The sequence below is a fragment of the Neovison vison genome, chromosome 1 (assembly GCF_020171115.1).
Source record: "Neovison vison isolate M4711 chromosome 1, ASM_NN_V1, whole genome shotgun sequence".
Classification (NCBI taxonomy): Eukaryota; Metazoa; Chordata; class Mammalia; order Carnivora; family Mustelidae; genus Neogale; species Neogale vison.
Genome location: NC_058091.1, coordinates 89,665,997 through 89,686,887, shown reverse-complemented (window position 1 = coordinate 89,686,887; position 20,891 = coordinate 89,665,997). Strand labels below are relative to the sequence as shown.

The following is a 20,891-nucleotide window of genomic DNA, read 5'->3' as shown; positions in this document are numbered from 1 at the left end:
CCGCCAGCCCAGCCTGCTGCACCAGGACGGAAGTCTTATATTCTTGCATGCAAACCAGCACAGCATAGATGCCGCCCTCCCTGGCAAACAGTGGGCGCCACTCGTGCTTGGTCATGAGCAGGTAGAGGAGGCGCAGGGCCAGCACCACCACCATCTTCTCTCCCACCTGGTTGGTCAGCAGCTCCACCAGCGTCTTCACAAGCTTCTCTCTTAGAAGAGACATTGGAGTTCCTCATCCCAAAAGTCACATCTGACTCCCTGCACAGTCCTCTCCACCCCTCTCCAGCCTGCTCTTCTCCTCGGGCCCTTTCCTCTCCAGGCTAACTGACTGCCTCTGACTCCTCACCGTGTGAAGGAGGCCGTGGGGCAATGTGGTCCCAAACTCTGGCTCACCTGTTCACATAAATCCATAAACTCAATGGAATTCTAATCACAATACCATAGGAAATAAGAACAGTCGAGAAATGTGTAGAAAGAGCAGCAGACCTGTGGGCTAGTTGTCAAAATATGAACTCGTGAAAATTAAACCTCTAAGAAACGATGCAGGGTAGATACAGGTCGCTAGATAAGGAAGGCATCCCAGTCAGTGAGAACTGCAAGAGCCACGCGACCCATAAGGTGGGGACACTCAAAACAGTTACAGCAGGGACTCTGCCTCACTCTGTCAGCACAAGGATACTGCAAAAAGATTTTAAAATATTTAGAAAATAAAGGGAAATATTTTTTATAATCCTGGAGTAGGACAGACCCATTTAAAACCTAGAAGCCATTCAAAAGTTTAAAAATATTCTGCCCTAAAATCCTAAAACTGTCTGCAAAGTTAAAAGAGAAGCAATGTGAGGGAGAGACAGTCCTTCGGAAATGTTGATCTTAGGGGAAAAAGCATCACTCCAGAGTGCCTAGATTACACTGTGCATCGCAAGAAGGAAAAAACTGGAATTATCTTTCTCCACAGTGAGAGAGATGCATCTTGAGGAGGTGGCCTGGGAAAGTTCTGTCTTTATTTGTCTTTTCTCAAAAGCTTTATGATGACAACAACATGAATCAAATGGACTTCCTACATAAATCCCCTTCTGTAGCCAGGATTTACTATAAACAAGTTAATACCCATCAGTCATACATATGAATGGATATAGAAATGTAAATAAGAATGTTTACCGAAATGTTAACAGTGACTCTCTCTCGAAAGGGTTTTCAGATGGCTTTTACCTTCATAATTTTCTAACTTTTTTATAGGTGGCATATATTATTTCACATTCAGAAAAGAGTTAGTAAGATTTGGGGGAAAAAAGCAAGATATACGAAATATAAATAACAGATTAATATCCAGATTGCCTACAAATCAGTAAGAAGAAAACAAAGATCCAGTAAGAAAACGGGCAAAGGAAAAGAACAGATTATTTATACAAGAAGAAACACAATAAATACATACAAATATGCCTAACTTCACTAAAACTAAGAAATTAAAATAAAGATACCAATCGTTTAAAATTCTGCCAATCTGATAAGCAAGCAAACAAACAAAAAGATAATATCCAGTGCTGGCAGACGTGAGGAAAACAGATCCAGTAGAACACTGTATTTGAACTTGGAGATAATGCTATTTCAGAGTCCGGTGCAGCAGTGAGAGTAATGAGGCAGCTCTGTGTGGACAGGCATAGAGAGCCCTCTCAGACAGACTGAGTGTTGGGGGGAAAGTTGTAGAAAAATGTAGCATGATTACATAGATTTATTTTTTTTTAAGATTTTATTTATTTATTTGACAGACAGAGATCACAAGTAGGCAGAGAGGCAGGCAGAGAGAGAAGAGGAAGCAGGCTCCCTGTGGAGCAGACAGCCAGATGTGGGGCTCAATCCCAGGACCCTGGGATCATGACCTGAGCCAAAGGCAAAGGCTTTAACCCACTGAGCCACCCAGGCGCCCTGATTACATAGATTTAAACACAAACTCAGACAATGTTCTATTTCCAAACACACTGACAGATGTAAACCTGGGGAAGGTCTGAAGAATCCCCAGCAGACTGACGGAAAGGGACTCTGTCTTTTCCCTCTATGCTCTTTTACATTCTTCAGATCTTTTAAAATGAGAACATATTTGTGTATAAGTAAGAAGCGGCTTAAAAACAAAAGGACATTTGAAAATAGAAAATAGGAAGGCATAAAAAAGAAAAAAGGAAAAGAATTCAGGGGCACCTGTCTGGCTCAGATGGAAAAGTGTGCGACTCTTGATCTTGGAGTCATGAGTTTGAACCCCACGTTGGGTGTAGAGATTACTTAAATAAAGAAGAAAAAAGAAAGAAAGAGGCGGGGGAAGGGAGGAAGGAAGAGAGAGAGAAAAAGAGAGGAAGGAAAGAAGGGAAGAACCCAAGCTCCAGGGCCCAAAAGAGCTAGGTTTGAATTCTGGCTCTGCTATCTATCCAGTTAAATTGCTATCTATCGAGTTAAATTTTCTAAAGTCCCGTTTTCCCACCAATGGCATAAGCAGAGCATCAACTCTTCCTCAGGAAGGACAACAGAGAGGAGGATTTAATGAGAGAATGCAAACAAGACTTTAAGCACAGAGCCTGGCACAGAGTAAGTCCTCCAAGGATATCCCGCATCCTCTGCTGGGCTGCTGGCTGCTCTCGGGCTGACCCTTCTTTCACCCTCAGCCTTTCAAATTCCCCTAGAGCTCCTTCTGTCCCTACCACCATCCTCCCCCAGTGGCAGCTTAACCCAAAACACCTTCCCTCCCCACATTCTAACTAACCTCAGGGTTCTGTCAGGACGGACCAGAGGGTGGTCCCGCTCAGTGACCTCCTCCATGGCCTGAGAGAGGGCACAGAGCCCTGAAAGCTGCAGGTTTGTGTCCAAGCTGGACATCTGCACGGTGGCCACGACTGCTGCCACGTGCTGATCCAGGGAGCTGCGTGGACCAGGACCCCGCAAGCCTCTAGCCATTTCTGAAATTGGTGAGAAAAAGGTAGTGGCTTAAACAAACAAACAAACAAACAAACTGAGTCTCCTCCAAGTTGGAAGTCTTTAAAGGTCAAGCTGAGTTATCCTACTGATATTGTAATACATTATTCATTTCCGTAGCTTGCATTCAGAGCTTTTCCAATGCTGCATGAGGGATTTAATAGCCAAACACTGAAGATGAAGATATTCTAGAAAATGGAGCCTCCTTTTCCACAGATACTGAGGGGGGCAGCAATTGGTTGGTTAGATATACTCAAGGTCAAAGGAAGGAAGATGGAAGGCATGCTTCCAGAGCACTCTCCCATGCAACAGCAACCATAGTCCACAGCTCTACCCGAACTATTTCTGTGGGGACTACCCAGGACTCGTTCCAACTTCTTTGCCCTCCCCTCCCAGCACCTGACTCACCACTGGCTGCCTCCTTCATCTCAGGGGGCAGAGCCATCCCCTCCATCACCAGAAGCTGGTTGAACAGCTGTGAGTCACTCTGTGCCATGGGGGGCTCAGTTTTTCCCTTGGCAGGTTCTGCATCTGCCCTTGGGGGCTCAGCTTTTGCTTTGGGTGACTCGGTCTCCTCCTCGGAGAAGGTGGCCTCCGACTTGGACTCCTCTTCTGCATCTAAGTTGCAGGAGTGACTTCGTGATGAAGACGAGATGCTAAGTTCATCGGGCAGCAGCCCATACTTGGTGTAGATTTGGGAGCTGAGCAGGTCCCTGAGGGTGCTGCCCTCAAACCGACTGCTGAGTACCTGCAGCAGACCCTCAGCCATCTCCACGGGCACAGAGAGGTCACCCAGGGCCTTGTCACCCAGGGTCTGTCAACAGAAGAAGGTACGCACATCAGGAACAAGCAGACACAAAGGTCCTGGGGACAGGAACAGAGAGGGTGGCTGGTTCCCACCATGCCTTGCATACCAGACCTCACAGCACTTGTCTCCTTCTCCAGAAGACCTCCCTCATACTCTCTAATCTCTAGTTCCAGCCTCCCCCTGAGCACCCCCTTAACTAGAACTCCCTTAGAGAATCCCACCTCCAAACCCACTACAAACCCAAGTATCTCAGGCCTATGATACCTCATCCAGGTTCTCCCGAAGATTCTGGAAAATTGGCTGCTGCTCACATATGTCCAGCTTCTTGATGAAGAAGAGCAACTCCCACCACTCGGCCTGGGTCAGGTATCCCAACTGCTCATTCTTCTGAGGCTCAGGCTGGAGGTACGGCAAAGAGTAGAGCCCATCCAGAGGTTTCCAGTCCCAGGAGGGAAGTGCTGAGGATACAGGAACGGGAGTGTCATCATTCAGCAGGAACAGAGGGCATTTCTCAATCTCTGGGACAGCTCCTGGTCAGGAGTGGCTACATCCCATTCCTACTCCCCTGTTAGAAGACATGCTATCCACTTCCCTCAAAGGCTCACCTGTGCCCAACAGAGGAGCCCCTGACCCCTTCTCCACAGCTCCTGAAGCAGCGTCCTCGGCAGCTTCCTCAGGGCCCAGGATCTCTAGCATGTGCCAGTGCACCCAGTAGGTGCGGCCGGTTGACTGCCAGAAGACCTGGTATGGAGGAAGCAAGAAAGAGGCAAAGAAGAGGCTTCTAAGCCCTGGGTGGTGTAGGCTTGGGAGGACAAGGCTGGGCCCAGAGCGGGGACACATGGTCCTCAGATGCATAGCTGGCTAGCTTCAAAAACCCTCGGTAGAGCAAAAGGCTCCCTTCTGCTATGGGATGGGCCCTGCCACTCATCTCCTAACCCTGATGGCCAATGCTCTAACACTCCCTCCCAGCCAACTCCCTGGGTGGCGGAGCAGGGAATGTCTCCAGGCACCAGCTCTGCTTCCTGGGTGCAAGTCTCTGCTTGGCCCCACAGCCCACCGCATTTTCTCAGCTCTCCAAATTTTCCCAAGCCCTTCTCAATTGCTGACCCCCTTTAATCATTCCAATCTGCACAGGAGTTTTCTCGGGGGGGGGGTGGCCTGCGAGGGACCCCTGTTTGGAAGCCCCAGTTATGATCCCCCCAGCTAGTTTCCCATGCACCCTCGCTCACCTGCACGGGGGGCACGCCATTGTTGCTCTGGCGGAACTCGCCCTCGTCCCCAGCGCTGACCTCCTCGTAGTCATCCAGCATGCGCACTCGCATTCCCGCCTGCAGCGTCTCTCGCACGTACTCACCATAGCCACAGCGGCTCGAGAATTCAGAGCGTTGGCGGAAGATCCGCTCTTGCCTTCTGTGGGCAGCAACCATGGTGGGGAGCAAAAGGCTAGGGCCTGAAAGGCAGGGCTGAAAGATGGACCGGGTGGGCCGCGGCAGCAACGTGCTCTGTTCGCTGAGGTTCCGGGCCCAGCCCATGCTCCGCACCAGCTCAGAGATGAGGTTACCCACAGCCATACTGAACTCCAGCTCCCGCTGCCCCCGGCTTTTCTCCCGGCCGAACTCCCTGGAGGACAGGGAGCCTCGGTCGCCAGCCCCAGGCTCTGGGCTGTTATTCAGCTGATCCAGCAGGGAGGTGACACACAGGTAGCGTTTTACCAGGGAGAAGAGCAGCTTTCCTGGGATCTGTAGGACACAGTCTGTGGTGTAGGTTCATCTTCTCCCAGCTTCAGTCCCTCTCCTTTCCCCATAATATCATCCTCTACAGAGAAATACGAATGCCTATCCCCACACTTTGAGAAGGTCTCAAAATGTGATTTATAGGACGCACAAGGAGTGTCTTCAAAGAGAGATTCCTGGGTTCTAATCTGAGAAATTCTGAGTGGGGAAGCAAGCATGACCCTTCATTTTAACAAACTCCCCAAGTGGCCCTGGGGCGGATGCATGATCCCGAACCACGTTTTGAGAAGCGATGCCCTTGGCCTTGTACATGGCATTTCCCCCACAGCTGCCGGAGTACCTGAGGCAGATGAATGCCCTCAAAGGCCATGCAGTGCTCCTCAGAGGAGGTGGTCTCTGCAAACAGCTCCAGCAAAGTATAGCGGCTGTCAAAATCCATGTGCTGCTCGATGCCATCTTGTTGGCTCAGTGACAGAAGGACGTGAGCCCGACTCCCTGTAATCCACACCCAATCTTATCTTCTCCTCAATCCCCAAGACTTTCCCCTGCCTTTCCTAGACTATCTAACCCCTACCCTAGAGGTTTCCAAACTTGTGACGAAGGCTCACAGTAAGGCATATAATTTCCATGGTAACCCGATACAAACATACACGCATACGACCAAAACGTATATTTTATGCCACAAAACTTACCTTACCAAGTGCTACCTGCTAGTTATTTTACATTAAAAAACATGTTGGTTGTAATCCACCAAACTGATGCCACAATCAATGAATAAATCTCAACTGACCGTTTAAAAATATAAACTTATTCTCTTTTCTGCCACTGCACTGAGAATGGACAGATAAACAGGATACTATTATTTTATTCTATTTCTATACCTGTAATAGCTTATTAAGCTTTTTTTTTTTGGTGGGGGGGGGCAATGAATTGGTATTCACCAAATATTAGGTGTTCTTCCAGAGTTGGAAAATCCCTCTTCTTTCTGTTCTTACTCCTTGTGGCCCCATTCTCTCCAGTGCTTTCCTTCTTCCCCTGGCTGTCTCTTACCAGCATCGTGGGCTGCCAGAGCCTGTAGCATCTTGCCCGCACTCCGACGGATCTGAGGCTCAGGGTTGCATAACATGTGCATGAGCAGGTCCAGGGCTCCCGTCTCCCTGAAGACCCCAGTGAGGGGCCCGATGCTGGCATAGGCACTGAGCACATGGATGGTGTGAAGCACAGCAGCTGTGAGGCTCGAGGTCCCACCTTCTGCCAGCTGCCTGGCAGCCCTGCGCACCAGCGCCCGCACATCAGCCTCCATCTCTCCCATCGCTGTGTCATCCAGACCTCCTGGATCTCGGGGAAAGCTTCCTGAACCCCCAGCTGGTTCATGCTGAGGTCCCTTAGATAGTGCCCGCTCACCTAACAGCATGGGGCAGTTGGCGTAGACTTCGGGGGCTGACAGCCACATGAGGATGTGTTCTGTCTTGCCCTCTTCCACACCCACTCTGCCCACTTCCCCACACTTCAGAACACTCCATCGGATCAGGTATTCAGGATGCCCATCGTGCCCAGGCCGCTGTCGAATAAGCTCTTCAGGATAGGCCTGCAGCCGGGGCCCCAAGGGCACCATGAGGTCCCCGGTGCGCCGTTCCCCCACCATCCTGACCTCCTGGGACACACAAGGAGAAAGATAAAGGCAATGAGGGCAAGGGAAAAGACTACATGGAGGGGACAGAACCTTGAGACAAAGATAGGGTGCAGGGTGACTGGTAAGCTGCCTGGTGGAACTTACAGACCAAAGAGAAAAACCCCAGAATGGGATGGAATACATAACTTGGAAATAGCAAGAGGATGAAATGAAGGGGTTAAAGAAATGGAAGAGGTTATGAAACAGGGTAAGAACAAAAAGGTCACAAAAAGAGTGACAGCTAAGTAGGACAGTCTGGGCAAAAAAGCAGGGTGGCCATGGGATACAGATCAAGACTTCGAAAGAAAACAGGGCTGAGCAGGCAGGACAGCAGCAAGGAAGACAGTGGAGCCAGAGCAAATGAGGAAAGTGAAGGTAGAGGAGAGGCAGGGCAAGGAGTAAAAATGACAGCATAAAGCTAGAATATGGATATAAAGGAGTGGGCCATGGCAGATAAAATAGAGACAAAAGAAGGGTGGGAGATGGGCCCCCACATCCAGATGGCTGGATGGAGAAAGCGTTTCAGGGTATTGTGAGCAGGAGAGGGGCCAAGGAGGCCAAATAAAATTATGGGAAAAAAAGACCAGGTTCCACCTGGCACGTAAGTTGTATGTCCGGCAGGGGTCTAAGGTAAATAGATACAGAGGTGGTAATCATGGAGCTGAAGGGTAAGAAATGAGGTCAGGAGATGGTGAAGATGTTAGAGAAGCAATATAGCACAGGTGAGACTCAGGTGTGAGTCTGAATTCTGGCTCTTTCATTTATTCCGTGAATACTTTTAGACAAGTCCCTTCACCTCTGAACCTCAGTTCCCTCCTCTGCAACATGGTGATCGTATTGTAATGTTGTAGAAACTGAGTAAGATCATGTAGGTGGATCACCTAGAACAGCTGCTAGCACACAGTGAGAGCTCCCTAAACACAACCTAATATTATTCTTAGCTGGAGAAGGAAGGGGCAGGCCTCAGAAAAATTGTTATTAAGCCAGAAGATGATAAATGGGAATAGGAAGACAGCTCTGCTGGCGATCAGTTAAAGGTACCTGTGGTATGTAGCAGTATGGGGTTAACTGGGGAGTGGTAAGAGTAGGAATACGGGGCATAAAAGATGACAGAAGAAAGGCGTGAAACGGAAGGGAAACATGGGATGTGGACCTCGATAGGGGCAGGGGTCCGGGTGGTATGGGGAGGGGGAGAAAGACCGGAAAGTAATCGATGTGGCGATAGAAAAATGATGAGCAGGGTGAAGTAAAACAACTGATAGGCCTAAATTTGGGGTAGGGAGGGGAGAAGAGGGAAATTGTCATGGGCCCAGGATAGGAGCAGAAAACTAAGGTGTGGAGGTGAGGTCTGGACCTGGAGATGAGACAGCAGGTAGACGCAGGTAGCAAGGTCAGGCCCAAGCTTGCAGACCATCAGGGGTGCGGGAGGCCACTAGGGCAGCGGAACGGCTTTGGGGGGCGGGGTGAGGAGGGGCGCGGTCCGAGGAGGCTGACAGGACCGGGCGAATCTCGGAGAGCAAGCCCTGATTCTCGTCATCAGCCCCAGGAGAGCGGGTCAGGGAGGGGGAAGGGGACGCGTCAGGGACCAGGTCGCCGCAGGACTCTCCTCTCACCTCCCACCGCCCGGCTTGGCCCTCGCTGGGAGCCAGCGGCCGGTCCCGCCGTCCTGGCCCCGCCTCCTCAGCTGCTCCCTTCCGGGTCACACGGCCAGGGCGGGCGCGGCCCGGCTTCTACGGGGGCCCCAGCAGCCCACACCCGAGCGTGGCGGAAGGGCGCGCGAGTGGAGCATGCGTAGTGGCCGCGCCGCTGCGTGCGGGGCGCGCTTCAGGCGGGGCTCACGCTCACAGTCACAGCCCGCGCTCACAGTCACGTTGCTCCTCGCCGCATTAGTACGCAGCCCTTCCCATCACCTTGGAAGCCCCCGTCGCATCCCGTGGGTTGGCCTTCCCGGTCCCCCTGAAAGCTACACTCCCAACCCTGGAGCTGTTCTGTGAGTTTTCACTAGGTCACTTGGCCATGAGTTTCCCAAACCCTTGTGCAGTGCTTCGGATTGGTGGAGTCACTTTTCCTATTAATTAAAATCGCTCATCTCTGTGTTGGCCTAAAAACCTAACAAAGCCATGCAGAAAGACAAAGGCTGCAGCTCCCCGGGATATTCCTTCAATTAAGTGACGGAGTTCCACAGCCCAAAGCACCCCTTAGCTTTGCTGTTCTCATCAGGCAGCTAGGCTTGCTTCTCAGAGCAACCTTTGGGGTTTGATTCGTGTTCATACTTCCCTCCTTCCCTATGCGGAAAAACAGAGGCAAAGACCCCACAGTCTGTGCACAAAAATGATACATTTATTGAAAGAGTATTTTTTTTTAATACAAAAGAAAGCTCTGTACATAGGACTGTGACCATGTCCACTATTCCTGGGTCAACATCCCAGGGGAAGTAGAAACCACACTGACATACTCCACATTCGCGCATACACACACACACTCAGGCACACGCACGCAAGCACACTCATGCGCGCGCGTGCACACATTCATGCACGCACATACACACTCCAGAGCCACCAAGGAAGGGAAACACCAAGGGTTGCTGCACATATAAATGCCACCTCATCCCTGACGCACACATGTTCTCCCAAGGCCACGCTCACACAACACACATTATAAGCACTTTGCCTGATTCACTCACTGGGTCTGTCTTTTGTGGGAAAGAGAGGAGGAATTCATCAGTCTCCTCCCCTGGGTGGGGGAGTGGGGAGTGAGTGAGTGATCGTGGAGTGAAACAAGAGCAGAGAAAGGGGGCTGGGCAGTTACAGACCTGAGTCCCAAGCTCCCCCACTCTCTGACCCCTGATTTGCCATGCCCCAGCCTTGTAAGCCACCCATAAGCCCCAGCTATCTCCAGGAGAAAGCCCAGAATGGTGACTTCCATCTTGGCACCCCAAACCGGGGCAAGACAGCAATGGGGGTTAGAGGTTACAGGGGGTTCTCAAATGCGTCGGCAAATCATCCCCTTGATAACTAGGCTGTGCGCAAAAACTTCCCCCACCCCTTCACCTAATCACAGAAGCAGGATTGTTTCTCCTGAAGGCAGTCACGGGGGTTAATAAAACTCCACCCCAACTGCTGCCCTGTTCTGAAAAAGCTCCCTTTCTGGATAAAGGGGGTGAAGGTAGGCTCTGACACAGGGTGAAAGACCCTCCCCCTATGCTGGCCCATCCTCAAGGTCTACCCCAAAGGGGGCAGAGAGGGGTAGGGCACGGCCCCTGTACAAATTACATAAATACTGAGGTTACACTTAGAAAAATAAAGTCATTTTCTTCAAGGCTTTTTGTCTTAATTTAAAAAAGTTACAGTAGCTGCTCACTCCCTGGGAGAGCTGCCCCTTTCTGGCTCCCCTATCCCTATACTCAGCCCAAGAGCTGCTCCCATTTCTTCTGACCCCCATTCCTGCCTCTTACCCCCTCCCAGACCCCACCCTGCTCACTGCAACTTGGGCCCCAGGCAGCTGCAGGCCTGGGGAAGCACAAGGCTGCAATGCCCATGCGTGTGGCACAAATGAAGTCAGTTGCCTCTACCTGACACCCTCCCACCCCCACCCCCACATTTGGTCTCCCTCTTCCCTCTCCCTTGCAACAGCCTTAAAGGGCAAAAAGAGACCCAGGGCTGTGGGTCACCCTCCCCACCCCGTTGGGGCATGGCCTGAGGGCCCCTCCCCCGGTTTTCTCCTGGAAACAACCCAGGACCGGGCAATCCCAGAATCTCCCCTACACACTGGTGGGCCCCGAGCTCGTGGGGTGGCTCTGTCCCCAGAGGCCCAGCCAGTTCCGGGGAGCCCCAGGGCTCCCCAGGGAAGGGGAGCTTGGGCAGGGAGGGGGACGAGAAAAACGCCATAAAAAAAAGTTTAAATATTTTAAAAATATATATTTATAGATTTGTTTTCACTTCGTCTCCTCAAATAAAAAGTTCAAAATCAACTTTAAGTAAAGCAGCTGGGAGGAAGGGGGCGGGAGACAGGGTGAGAGGGAACTCTGATGGTTCCCTCCAACCCAGGAGTCCCTGGAGTTCCGAGGGGATCAGCAAGGCAGGGCAGGGCAGCTGGCCCTGGGAACCTGCTCTGTGCACAGGTCCAGCTCTCAGAAGCTGCAGGGACAACGGGGCAGTGGCGTGATGGAAGAAGCCCCACCTCCCCAGGCAGCTCCCTGAGGGGCAGGGGTAGGGCTCTTCTTACCCAGCCTGTGACAAACACAATGCTGACATGGGGTCAGCAGTGAGGCTGGGAGAGGACCCCAACTGCTTCCTCAGGGGGAACACGGTGCCTAGTCCCACAGAGGCCTGTGTGTGGGAAGGTGGGGCACGGTCCCATTGAATAAGCTAATACTCATGGCAAACATGGAGCCAAGCTGGCGAGGGGAGTCTGAGGAGGGAGGACAGCCCCACCGTCAACAGAAAAGGGGAGGTGGAGCTAGAAGGAGGGGAGGGTGAGGGAGGATGGGGTGGAGGGCAGGCTGGCCCATTTCTTTGGCTGGAGTGAGAGGGCTCAGTCCTGTGGCTGCCCACTCCTCCTCCCTGCCTCCCTCCTGCGGCCCGTCAACGTGTGTGTAAAGAAAACGTGAAAAGGCAACAATAAATAAGTGGTGCCATCCCGTGGGCCATCTGTCCAGGGTGGCAGGGCGGATCAGTCACTCTTGGCGCTGTGGGCGGCGTCCAGGTTCACCACCTGTAACTCGGTGAGGTTGCTGCTGCTCCCAGCCTGCTGCCCTATCACAGCCATCTGGAGGGAAGGGATGCATCAGGAAGAGGGAGCAGGAACTGACCAGACAGCTCAAGCTCCCCCCTGCTTGCCTGCCTGGGAAAACTGGCCTCCTGGCTGGGGGTCTTGGCTTTGACCAACGGGTTAATGGAACTCCCGAAGTGAAGATAAAGAGCTGGCTGGCTGGGGGGTGGTGAAGGGTGCCCCCCACCCCACCTACCTGGTGAAGCTGAACTGCAGAAACAGGGATCTGCACTGTCCCAGACGGCGCTGTGAGGAACACCTGGGGAACGCCACCTGCATCAGGAACCCATAGGAGACACTCAAACTGTTGGCTCAAGAGAAACTTCCAGATACTGGAGAAATGGTGATAATTGTACAAGTGACCCGGTAAGTCTCAGACGCAAGTACCCAAGGGTGAATGTCCAAATGTGTCCATGTGTGCATGTGTCTGTGGATTTTCAAGTGTGCAGGAGTACCCTAGTGGACACCCAGGGGTGTCGGGATACATGTGCAGGCATCCGTGTGTGTGTGTAGGGGTATGTGTGGGCAGCTTATGTGTATTCTGTGTATGTGGATGTGAGTGTGTCCATCTAGGTGGGCATGTGGGGGCCCATTCGAGCGTGTGCCTGTGTAAGGGAGGAAACAGTCCTCCTTTCCTGAGCCCCACTGCACAACTCACCTTGCTCCTGGACCTGGCTGTGAGACACCTGCATGGTGGATGGCGCCTGGGAGAAGGCATTGAGCACGGTGAGGCTGCCATCAGCCAAGCCCGAGGTGGGTGCGTACATCACCGCATGGGGACTAGGGTACATCATGTGGCCGCCCACAGTTGTGGGCACAGATGACGTCATGATGGTGGCAGGCAATGTCACTGGCAAACACAGACACACGTTAGGGAGGTTGGCCCTGGTCCCTACTGATAGACCCCATCCCACCTCCAGGAGTTCCAGGGCTCCGGACTCCTCATGCCATTGCCCAGCTCAGCAGCTCAACAAGACTCGTTCCTCTGGTCCCTGTGTCATCAACTAAGAAAAGCCTTATTTTTTCTTGAACACAGGAGCACCAACCTTTAATTATATCCCATCATGTTATACCATTCCATTGTCTATCTGCTGAATTCTTCATTCTAAGACCATAAGGCCCTGGGAGAAACAAGGATTGCAATGACTGATCTACTCTAGGGAAACTCAGATACTCCCCTTTTATTTATCTTTTTCAGATACTCCCCTGTTAGGGGGCTCCATCACCCCAATTTTTTTTTTTAATTTTTCCTCCCTCTTCCTCAATGTGTGGCTAACAAACTCATCTTTTAAACAACCAAGGTTAATGTGCCTAAGGTCACTTGGGATCTTGTTAAAATGCGGATTCTGATTCCACAGGTTTGGGGTAAGGCTTAAGAGTTTACGTTTCTGGGGCACCTGGGTGGCTCAGTGGGTTAAGCCTCTGCCTTCAGCTCAGGTCATCTCAGGGTCCTGGGATTGAGCCCCACATTGGGCTCTCGGCTCAACGGGGAGCCTGCTTCCCTTCCTCTCTCTCTGCAGGCCTCTCTGCCTACTTGTGATCTCTGTCAAATAAATAAATAAAATCTTTAAAAAAAAATGGTATATGTTTCTATCAAGTTCCCACGTGATGCTGGTCTGTCCATAGACCACATCACATATAACAAGGTTGTTAAGGGCAAAAACTTAAAAGTAATTTTATTTTGGGGTGCCTGGGTGGCTCAGTGGGTTAAGCTTCTGCCTTCGGCTCAGGTCATGATCTCAGGGTCCTGGGATCAAGCACCACATCGGGCTCTCTGCTCAGTGGGGAGCCTACTTCCCCCCGACCTCTCTGCCTGCCTCTCTGCCTACTTGTGATCTCTGACTGTCAAATAAATAAATAAATAAAATCTAAAAAAAAAAATAAAAAAGGTAATTTTAGTTTGAAAGCGTTTCATCATTTCTGAAATGACTAGAGACACCAAGGGGAATTATGGCTACTCAAAACTTAGGATGCCCTCCCACAAGAAGACAACTGCTCTATAAATCTTTCCTGGTAATTAAGCAAACACGTGTCCTTGGGCAAGTAACTTCTCCTTTCTAGGCCCCCAACCTCTCATCGGAATGAGAAGAGTGGCTCCAATGGTCCCTCATTCCTTCCTGAAATCCACAGCCCTAATGCAACACAGGATTCCAAACCCTGCCATCCTCACCTGACCTTCCCATTAGGATTAGGGTAACGGTTGAGCCAAAAGCCTCCATGCCCATCTTAAGAAACTGTCTGACCGGGGCACATGGGCGGCTTAGTGGGTTAAGCCGCTGCCTTCGGCTCAGGTCATGATCTCAGGGTCCTGGGATCGAGTCCCGCATCGGGCTCTCTGCTTAGCAGGGAGTCTGCTACCCTCTCTCTCTCTCTGCCTGCCTCTCTGCCTACTTGTGATCTCTCTCTGTCAAATAAATAAAATCTTAAAAAAAAAGAAAAGAAAAGAAACTGTCTGACCTTAGTTACAGGAGGGGTACTGCTAGGTCCCTGCGGCTAGACCTCATAAAGGAGGTGGGGCAGGGAGGAGAGAGCTTCGAGCTATACCTGTCCCGCTGGAGGAGGTCTGCGTGAGGTCTGTGCTGCTGTCGCGAGAGGGAGACGCTTGCTGCGGGGCCTGGTGCACCTGAATGGCCTGCACTGGGACCTGCTGGGCCACTGCCCCACCTAGGAGACACAGAGACTTACTCATGCTCTGTCCTACCTGGTTACCATCTGCACCAAGCACCCATGAACACCCCCGGCCCCAGGGTCTGGCACACTGCTCCCCGACTCCCATAGCTATCTTTCCCAGGAGCTAATGAGGCCTTTCATGTCCTGAATCTTGTCTCCAGGGGTTTCTGCACTCTGCTCTTGTCCCTCCCCACTCCTCCCACCCAGGACTTGCTTCTGCCTCCTTGGGTGATAGAGGAGCTAGCACTGAACCAACGAGAACATGCCCTACTCAAGGTAGGGAGGTGGTGAAATGTCTACTGTCCCTCTGGCAGTGGAGGCACAGAGCTGGGCTGGCTAGACAAGGCCAGAGGGCATAGTTGAAACTTACTGACAAGGAGAGTAGGGGTCCCAGGAGGAAGGGCATGCCTGCCAGTGGGAGGTAAGAGGCTTCCCTCGAGCTCTGGCTGTCCACCCTCCTTCTGAGCAAGGAAAGAGGTCCCCCTTGTGCCAGCCCTCAGCCCACTCTTGGCATGCTCAGTTTGCCCCTTGTGACTCACCAGGCATGAGGGTGAAACTGGTAGGCAGCTGCATGAGGCCCCCAGAGGAGACGGGGCCACTGCCTGTACTCTTCAGCACAGTCCCGTTGGCACTGCTGACAGCGCTGGGGCTGACGCTAGCAGACACTGGTGCCAGGTAGTTCGTGATGGGGAAGGAGGGGCCGCTGCTGACTTGCATGGTGGTAGAGGTGCTGGGTGCTGTTTGGATGGTGGAGGTGGTACCCGGCAGGTTGGTGACCGTGAACGCCTGTTTCAGTGTGTCCTACACCCAGAGTAAAGATACAGCAGTGAGCCTCTGCCAGACCCTGCCCCTGCAGAAGCTTTGTGTGGAGTGCCAGCCCAAGACCAGAATCAGTGTGCTTGGGTTCAAACCCCAGCTCTGCCATTTACCTGCTGTCTGACCCCTGGGCAAGTTACTGAGCTGCTGAGCTTCAGTTTCCTGTCCGTAAAGGAACACTTAGCCCATAGGCGTGATGAAGACTAATAAGTGAACATAGATAAAGTTCCTAACACCTAAAAGAAGCAATAAGTATTTGCTGTGCTTATGATGAGAGTGATGTCATCATCATAAGTCCCAGAATCCTCTGCCCCAATGGACGATGGTAATCACTCTGGCTGTGGAATCAAGCATGGAGATCCATTCCCAGCTCTGGCAATGACCATCTATGTGATCCTGGGAAAATCATTTCTTCTTTCCAAGCCTCAGTTCTCCTGGTATATAAACACGAGAGGGCTGGGCTACTATGTCCTCTTTAAAAATGTCCTTCCTGCTCTGATTTGCCAGGCTTCTGAGATAGGGACGAGAGTTTTTCAGGGAACTTAGGGTTTCAGAGAGATCTTGGGTGTCTGGCAATTAAGCACTCATGCCAAATACTTAAGATTTAGACTACCAAAGGAATTTATTCCTTTGATCTAAATACTTAAGATTTAGACTACCAAAGGAATTTATTCCTCCAGCAAAATTCCCTGGGAATAAATGAGCCCTACTGCTTCAAGAGTTTGCAACTACAGATGACACGCCTGTAAGAGGGGGGAATCTGGAGCACTGACTCTCCCCTCCACGAGCCTTTGTTCTTAGAAGGGGAAGAAGGAAGCCACGATCTGAGAACCAAGCCCAGAGAACTGAGGGGGTTCAAATCCTGGGGGTGGGTCAACGCGGGATGTTTGCTAGGCAGCCGAGCTCAAAGCCCCCGATTGGTGAAGGCGTTGCTAAGGCAAACAGTGCTGCTTCTTCTGATTGGCCAGTTAGTGAAGGGCCACCCGGAAGGAGGAGCTCCCGAGAGAGGCAAGGGAGGAAGCCCTGCCCCCTCTCCTTACCGGGAAAAGGAAGGGGGAGGCGTAACTAGGGCCGGCATCCCTAGCAGCCGCGAATACACTCCCTAAACGTGTCCAGGCCCGGACATCCTGAAGAGGTAGGCGGCTGGCTAGTTAGGTAGTCTCCAGCCCAGTCAACCAGCCCGCCTGCCGACAGTGCTGGGTTCCCAGGACCCTGGAGCCCACGGGTGCTTCCTTCCTACTCCCTGGCAACCCAGCCTGCCGCGAGGGCAGGGCTAAGCTACGCCCCCGCCCCCAGCAGGGAGACAGCTGGCGGGAGGAATGCGAGGGCCCTGCCAGGCGGGCGGGCTGCAGGCGGGAGGCCGGCCTGGAGCCGGAGCCGGCCTTATAAGGGCACGGAGGCCGCCCGCTTATCTAGGGGGCCGGCCTCCTGTCAGGATGGCGAGGATGGACACCTGTCCCCTAGGATGAGGGGTACTAACCCAGCTCCGTTCCACGTCAGTGGGCACCTATCCTGAGTGAGGGAGAGAGAGAGGCACCCACCCCCACCCCTCTCTGCCGGTGAAGTCCCTCCTTTTCTTTCCCCTTAGGCGACCCAAACACACCTTGGTCTCCCCACTGCTGTCGGACTCCGACACCTGGTAGGTGAGGTCTGTTTCTTCAAAGCCCGTGGCACTCATTCTCTGGTCTGTGGTGGGGTCTGAGCGGGGTGGAGAGTCTGGCGAGTTGAGGCAGGTCTGAATCAGTGCCTTGCCAGTCTCACTGGTGATCATGGGCTGCAGTTTGCGGGTGGCAAAGGTATACACATGGCCTGTTTCACTGGCCACCAGCAACAGCACCTGCGTCCCTGTCAGCGTGGACAGCTCATAGGCCTGGGGGGGTGGGGAAGATGGGTAAGTCAGCCAAACTTTTTCTCTCTACCTTCCTTGGGAAGTAGGGAATACACAGTGATCTCAAGCCCCTGCCCCATCCCACCCCACCCCCAGTGACCTTCCTCTCCGGTGACTGGGGCTGGGGGAGGGTCCTATCAAAATATCTGAAAGAGAGCTGGAGAGCAGAAAAACTACCCATGCTCCTCCTTTGAGAAGCAGCCACTGACCTGCAGTTAGCCCAAGCAAGCAGTCACGGCCCCCTAGTGACAGAATGTATAACCTCAGGGGACACAGAGGGCCCCAGGTAGCTGCTCCTGAATACAGCTTGGTGCCAGGAGCCTCAGAGAAAGGGCTCCCACCCACCTACTCTTCGCTGTCATAGGAAACAGAATAAAGCTGCGATCTCACCAGAAGTCCCAGAAGACATTAGGGATGGGGGGGGTCACATAAGTTCTAAACTGTCCCATGTTTCTTCCCAGAAACTGCACAGGTCCTAACCTTATGCCCTATAATACTGTGCTACCAGCTTTTTTCTTTCTTTGTCTTGATGCAACGGGGTTTGGAGTGATGGGAGATAGGGTTAGATTAGCGGCTACTACCCTGCCACGAGCTCAGGGAGGGGACTTTCAAGAATGGCCTCAGAGATGGCCTCCTTACTCCCAAGAAAGTTCCACAACCCACCTTGGAAGCAGCTCTGGTTTTTATATGGGACAGAAATAAACACCAGCCCATGTCCCCAGGGTTCTAGCTTCTTGTTTCCCAGTTCATCTGCTTCCATCCTTTCCCATATCTCCTACACCTCAAGACACTGTTTCCTCACCCCTTTTCACTGGATAGCTGGCTAGAAGAGGAACAATTTCTAGGTACCTCTGCAAACCTCCCTGCCTTCCCCCAAACTCCATGCACAGATTCTCTCTAGGGCTGGAAATCCCACTTGTCCCAAAGGCAGATGGTCCTGAAGGTTGTCCTGCAGGGAGTGCACCGGTGTCCAGTGGATGCAAGAGAAGACACAAGGCCATCGTGGGACTCAGTCCCTGCTGCTCAAGGCAGCATCAGTTGTCCTGCCCTGCTCCCTCACCTAGGGCTCTTGAGCCCCATTGGGTCATCAGCCCTGCTTGTCCTTCCAGCCAGCACTACTCTTGTGGTGCCCACCTTCCTCCCACACATGCTGGCTCATTGTTTTTACAGAGCTCTAGCCTATTGAACTCCACACCTTCCCCCTCGGCTCCCTGCTTTTCCGGCACCCTCCCCGAACACCTGAAGGCACTGGATCTAGTGACCCCCGCGTCTCATTAACCACCTCCCGAGCAGCCTCCCATTACCACTCTTCACCCCTTCACTTCACAAGGGCCCTGTTCCTCTCCCGCGCCAGTCACTCCCACCTCGGCGCCTTTCCCGTCTTCTCTGGACGTTCCCAGCATCTCCCCTCTCCCCACTTTTCCCCGGCGGCCCCTCCCCTTTCGCCCTCCCGGGGTAACAGCCATCCCTCCCACACACCTCCTGCGGACTCGCCGCCTCTCACCTCCGCCTCGGCTCTGCCTTCCTCTCAGGCTCCCCTTGCGTGTCCCCACCCTCCCGGTCCCCCGTGGCCGGCCAGCCTCCGGGCCCGGTACCTTTTTCATGATGCCTGTCTTCCTCTTGCTGAAGGTCGTGTAGCGCCGCAGTTTGTTGTCGATGAACTCCATCTTGATCTTCACGCGGCCCCGAGTCTTCTTACCCGGCTTGGCCCCGCTCACCGCGCCACTCACCGGCCCATAGCCTCCGGTGGCCGCCGCCGCCGCCTCGGGCCCACCGACGAGCTCCATCTCGCTCAGGCTCCGCTTGAGGCCGCGCCGCTCCGCGCCCAGCTCCTCCTCCTCGCCCGACTCCGAGTCGCCCTCGCTGCCGCTGTAGACTAGGGCCCCCGCGGTGGGCGCCGGGGTGGTTGTCGCTGCCGCTGCAGCCTCCCGCTCGAGGCGGCCCGGCCCGAGCCCCGCGCCGTTCCCGGGAACCCGGCCCCCGTTAGCCCCGCGCGTCCCGCCGCCGCCGCCACCTCCCGGCCGCCCCGTCGGGGTCCGGTTCAGGCTGCCTCCCAGGGCCGAGCCCCGGCCCAGCGCCGCGGCGGCCCCAGCTTGGCTCGGTAACATGGCGCTCAATGCAGGAGGGCGAACGGGCAGTCAGCGAGGAATCGGAGCTGCCGCCGCCGCCGCCATCGGCTTCCCGGCTCAACCCGGCACTCCCGCTGCTGCTAGAGCCGCTATAGCTGCCGCCGTCGCCGCTGCGAACCCGGGGCCCCTGCACGCCCGGGCCGACCTGGGCCCTCACTTTCTTGCCCCTGTGGCCCGGGTTGCCCCAGGCCGCGCGGAGCGCCCCCTGTCCGTATGCTAGGGCGGCGCGCCCGGCGGCCGTCAGCGTCCCCCGGGGGGCAGGGGCTGCTGGCCGCGGCCGAGACGGCGGGTGGAGGGGGCCGGGACCACGCGCTGGCGGCGGAGGGATCCCCCGACCCTTCCCCCCATATAAAGAGATACAATGTTTCCTTTTATGGCGAGGCCGTTCCTTATATGGTGAGCCCCTGCGCCCCCTCCGCATTGGTCCGCGGTTCCGGCACCTCCGCTTTCCATTGGCCCACAGGGAGCTCTTATTTGCATAGACATACCGAACTCGCTGCTGTCATCCCGCGTCAGACGGCGACTCCGAAAGGGGAGGAGCCGAAGCCTCTTAAAGGAACAGGAGAGGCGGTACGACTCCGCCCCCCAGACCAGAGAATGGTAGAATTGGGAGGGACCTGAGGAGAGGAAGCCTGGGAGGGGACCCGAGCGCAGTCCCGCGGCGGAATGGGAGCAGCACTGGGAATCCGGCTCTGCGAGGGCTGGAAGCAAACATTAGGGTAGTCCCTGAGCGGATTGGGCGGGTTGCGGTAAATGATAGAATACAGCCCAAATTCCAAGGGAATGAAGGGATTGGACCACTTCCCCCACGCCTTGCTGAGGGAGGTAAATTTACGGGCTGCGCAGAGGAGACTTGGGTCCCCGGTGTCCAGACTCGCTTCCCCGCCGTTCGGCTCCAACCTTTCCCCTCCCCCCCGACTTCCTTTCCCTTTCCCTCTCTTTTCAAGGCGACGACACTTTCCCACCAGGCCGGCTCCCCGGTCCTCATTCATCATCCTCTATACTAGAGGGATCTTTGGCAGACGGACATCTGGAAAAGACCGAGGGAGACAGTCGGCTTCCTGGTCCCCGAAGGGGGCAGGGAGACGAGATGAAGATCAGTGAAAACTTCCAGCTGCGGTCTGGGCTGGGGGAGGGGATGGTCCCGAGGATAAAGCCCACCCCATCGCCTGTGCAAAAGCCTGGGAAAAAGCAGAGCCAGGCAGAAAGTTTCAGCAACTAAGCTAGCCAGCCAGCCAGCGCAGCGCGTACACACACACACACACACACACACACACACCCTTCTGTGGATAACCCACGGTGGGGGTGGGGGTAGTTAGAACAGGAGCAGGACAAAGCCCATGTTCAAGGTGTGGGTCGGGATCTCAGCTCCAAAGCCGTGAAAATAGGTTGGGCTTTGCTGTTACAGAAAATTTTCAAATCTGGAATCAGCCTCTTTGTATCCCTG

General features: G+C 53.7%; 2 protein-coding genes across 4 annotated transcripts in view; both read right to left on the bottom strand.

Annotated features, from left to right (window-relative positions):
* CUL9 (cullin 9) overlaps nt 1-8,842 on the bottom strand; it is a 38,321-nt gene extending 29,479 nt beyond the window's left edge. For 2 of the 3 annotated variants that reach the window (XM_044251255.1, XM_044251264.1), the window contains exons 1-8: nt 6,550-8,842; nt 5,840-5,994; nt 4,996-5,505; nt 4,372-4,507; nt 4,031-4,224; nt 3,367-3,772; nt 2,750-2,942; nt 2-209 (exon numbers count right to left, since the gene is read on the bottom strand). In XM_044251255.1, coding sequence (XP_044107190.1) covers nt 2-209; nt 2,750-2,942; nt 3,367-3,772; nt 4,031-4,224; nt 4,372-4,507; nt 4,996-5,505; nt 5,840-5,994; nt 6,550-7,585 — 2,838 coding nt within the window. In that variant the 5' untranslated portion in view covers nt 7,586-8,842. The remainder of the gene's footprint in view (nt 1; nt 210-2,749; nt 2,943-3,366; nt 3,773-4,030; nt 4,225-4,371; nt 4,508-4,995; nt 5,506-5,839; nt 5,995-6,549) is intronic. The other variant, XM_044251273.1, reaches the window with a different exon arrangement.
* A 647-nt stretch (nt 8,843-9,489) lies between these two features.
* SRF (serum response factor) lies at nt 9,490-19,734 on the bottom strand. The gene is made up of 7 exons (XM_044251239.1): nt 18,911-19,734; nt 17,031-17,297; nt 15,151-15,412; nt 14,486-14,605; nt 12,600-12,791; nt 12,138-12,214; nt 9,490-11,938 (listed from the first exon to the last, which is right to left on the bottom strand). Exons 1-7 carry the CDS (start codon nt 19,421-19,423, stop codon nt 11,843-11,845), a joined length of 1,527 nt encoding a protein of 508 aa, XP_044107174.1. The 5' UTR covers nt 19,424-19,734; the 3' UTR covers nt 9,490-11,842.
* Between the last annotated feature and the right edge of the window lie 1,157 nt (nt 19,735-20,891).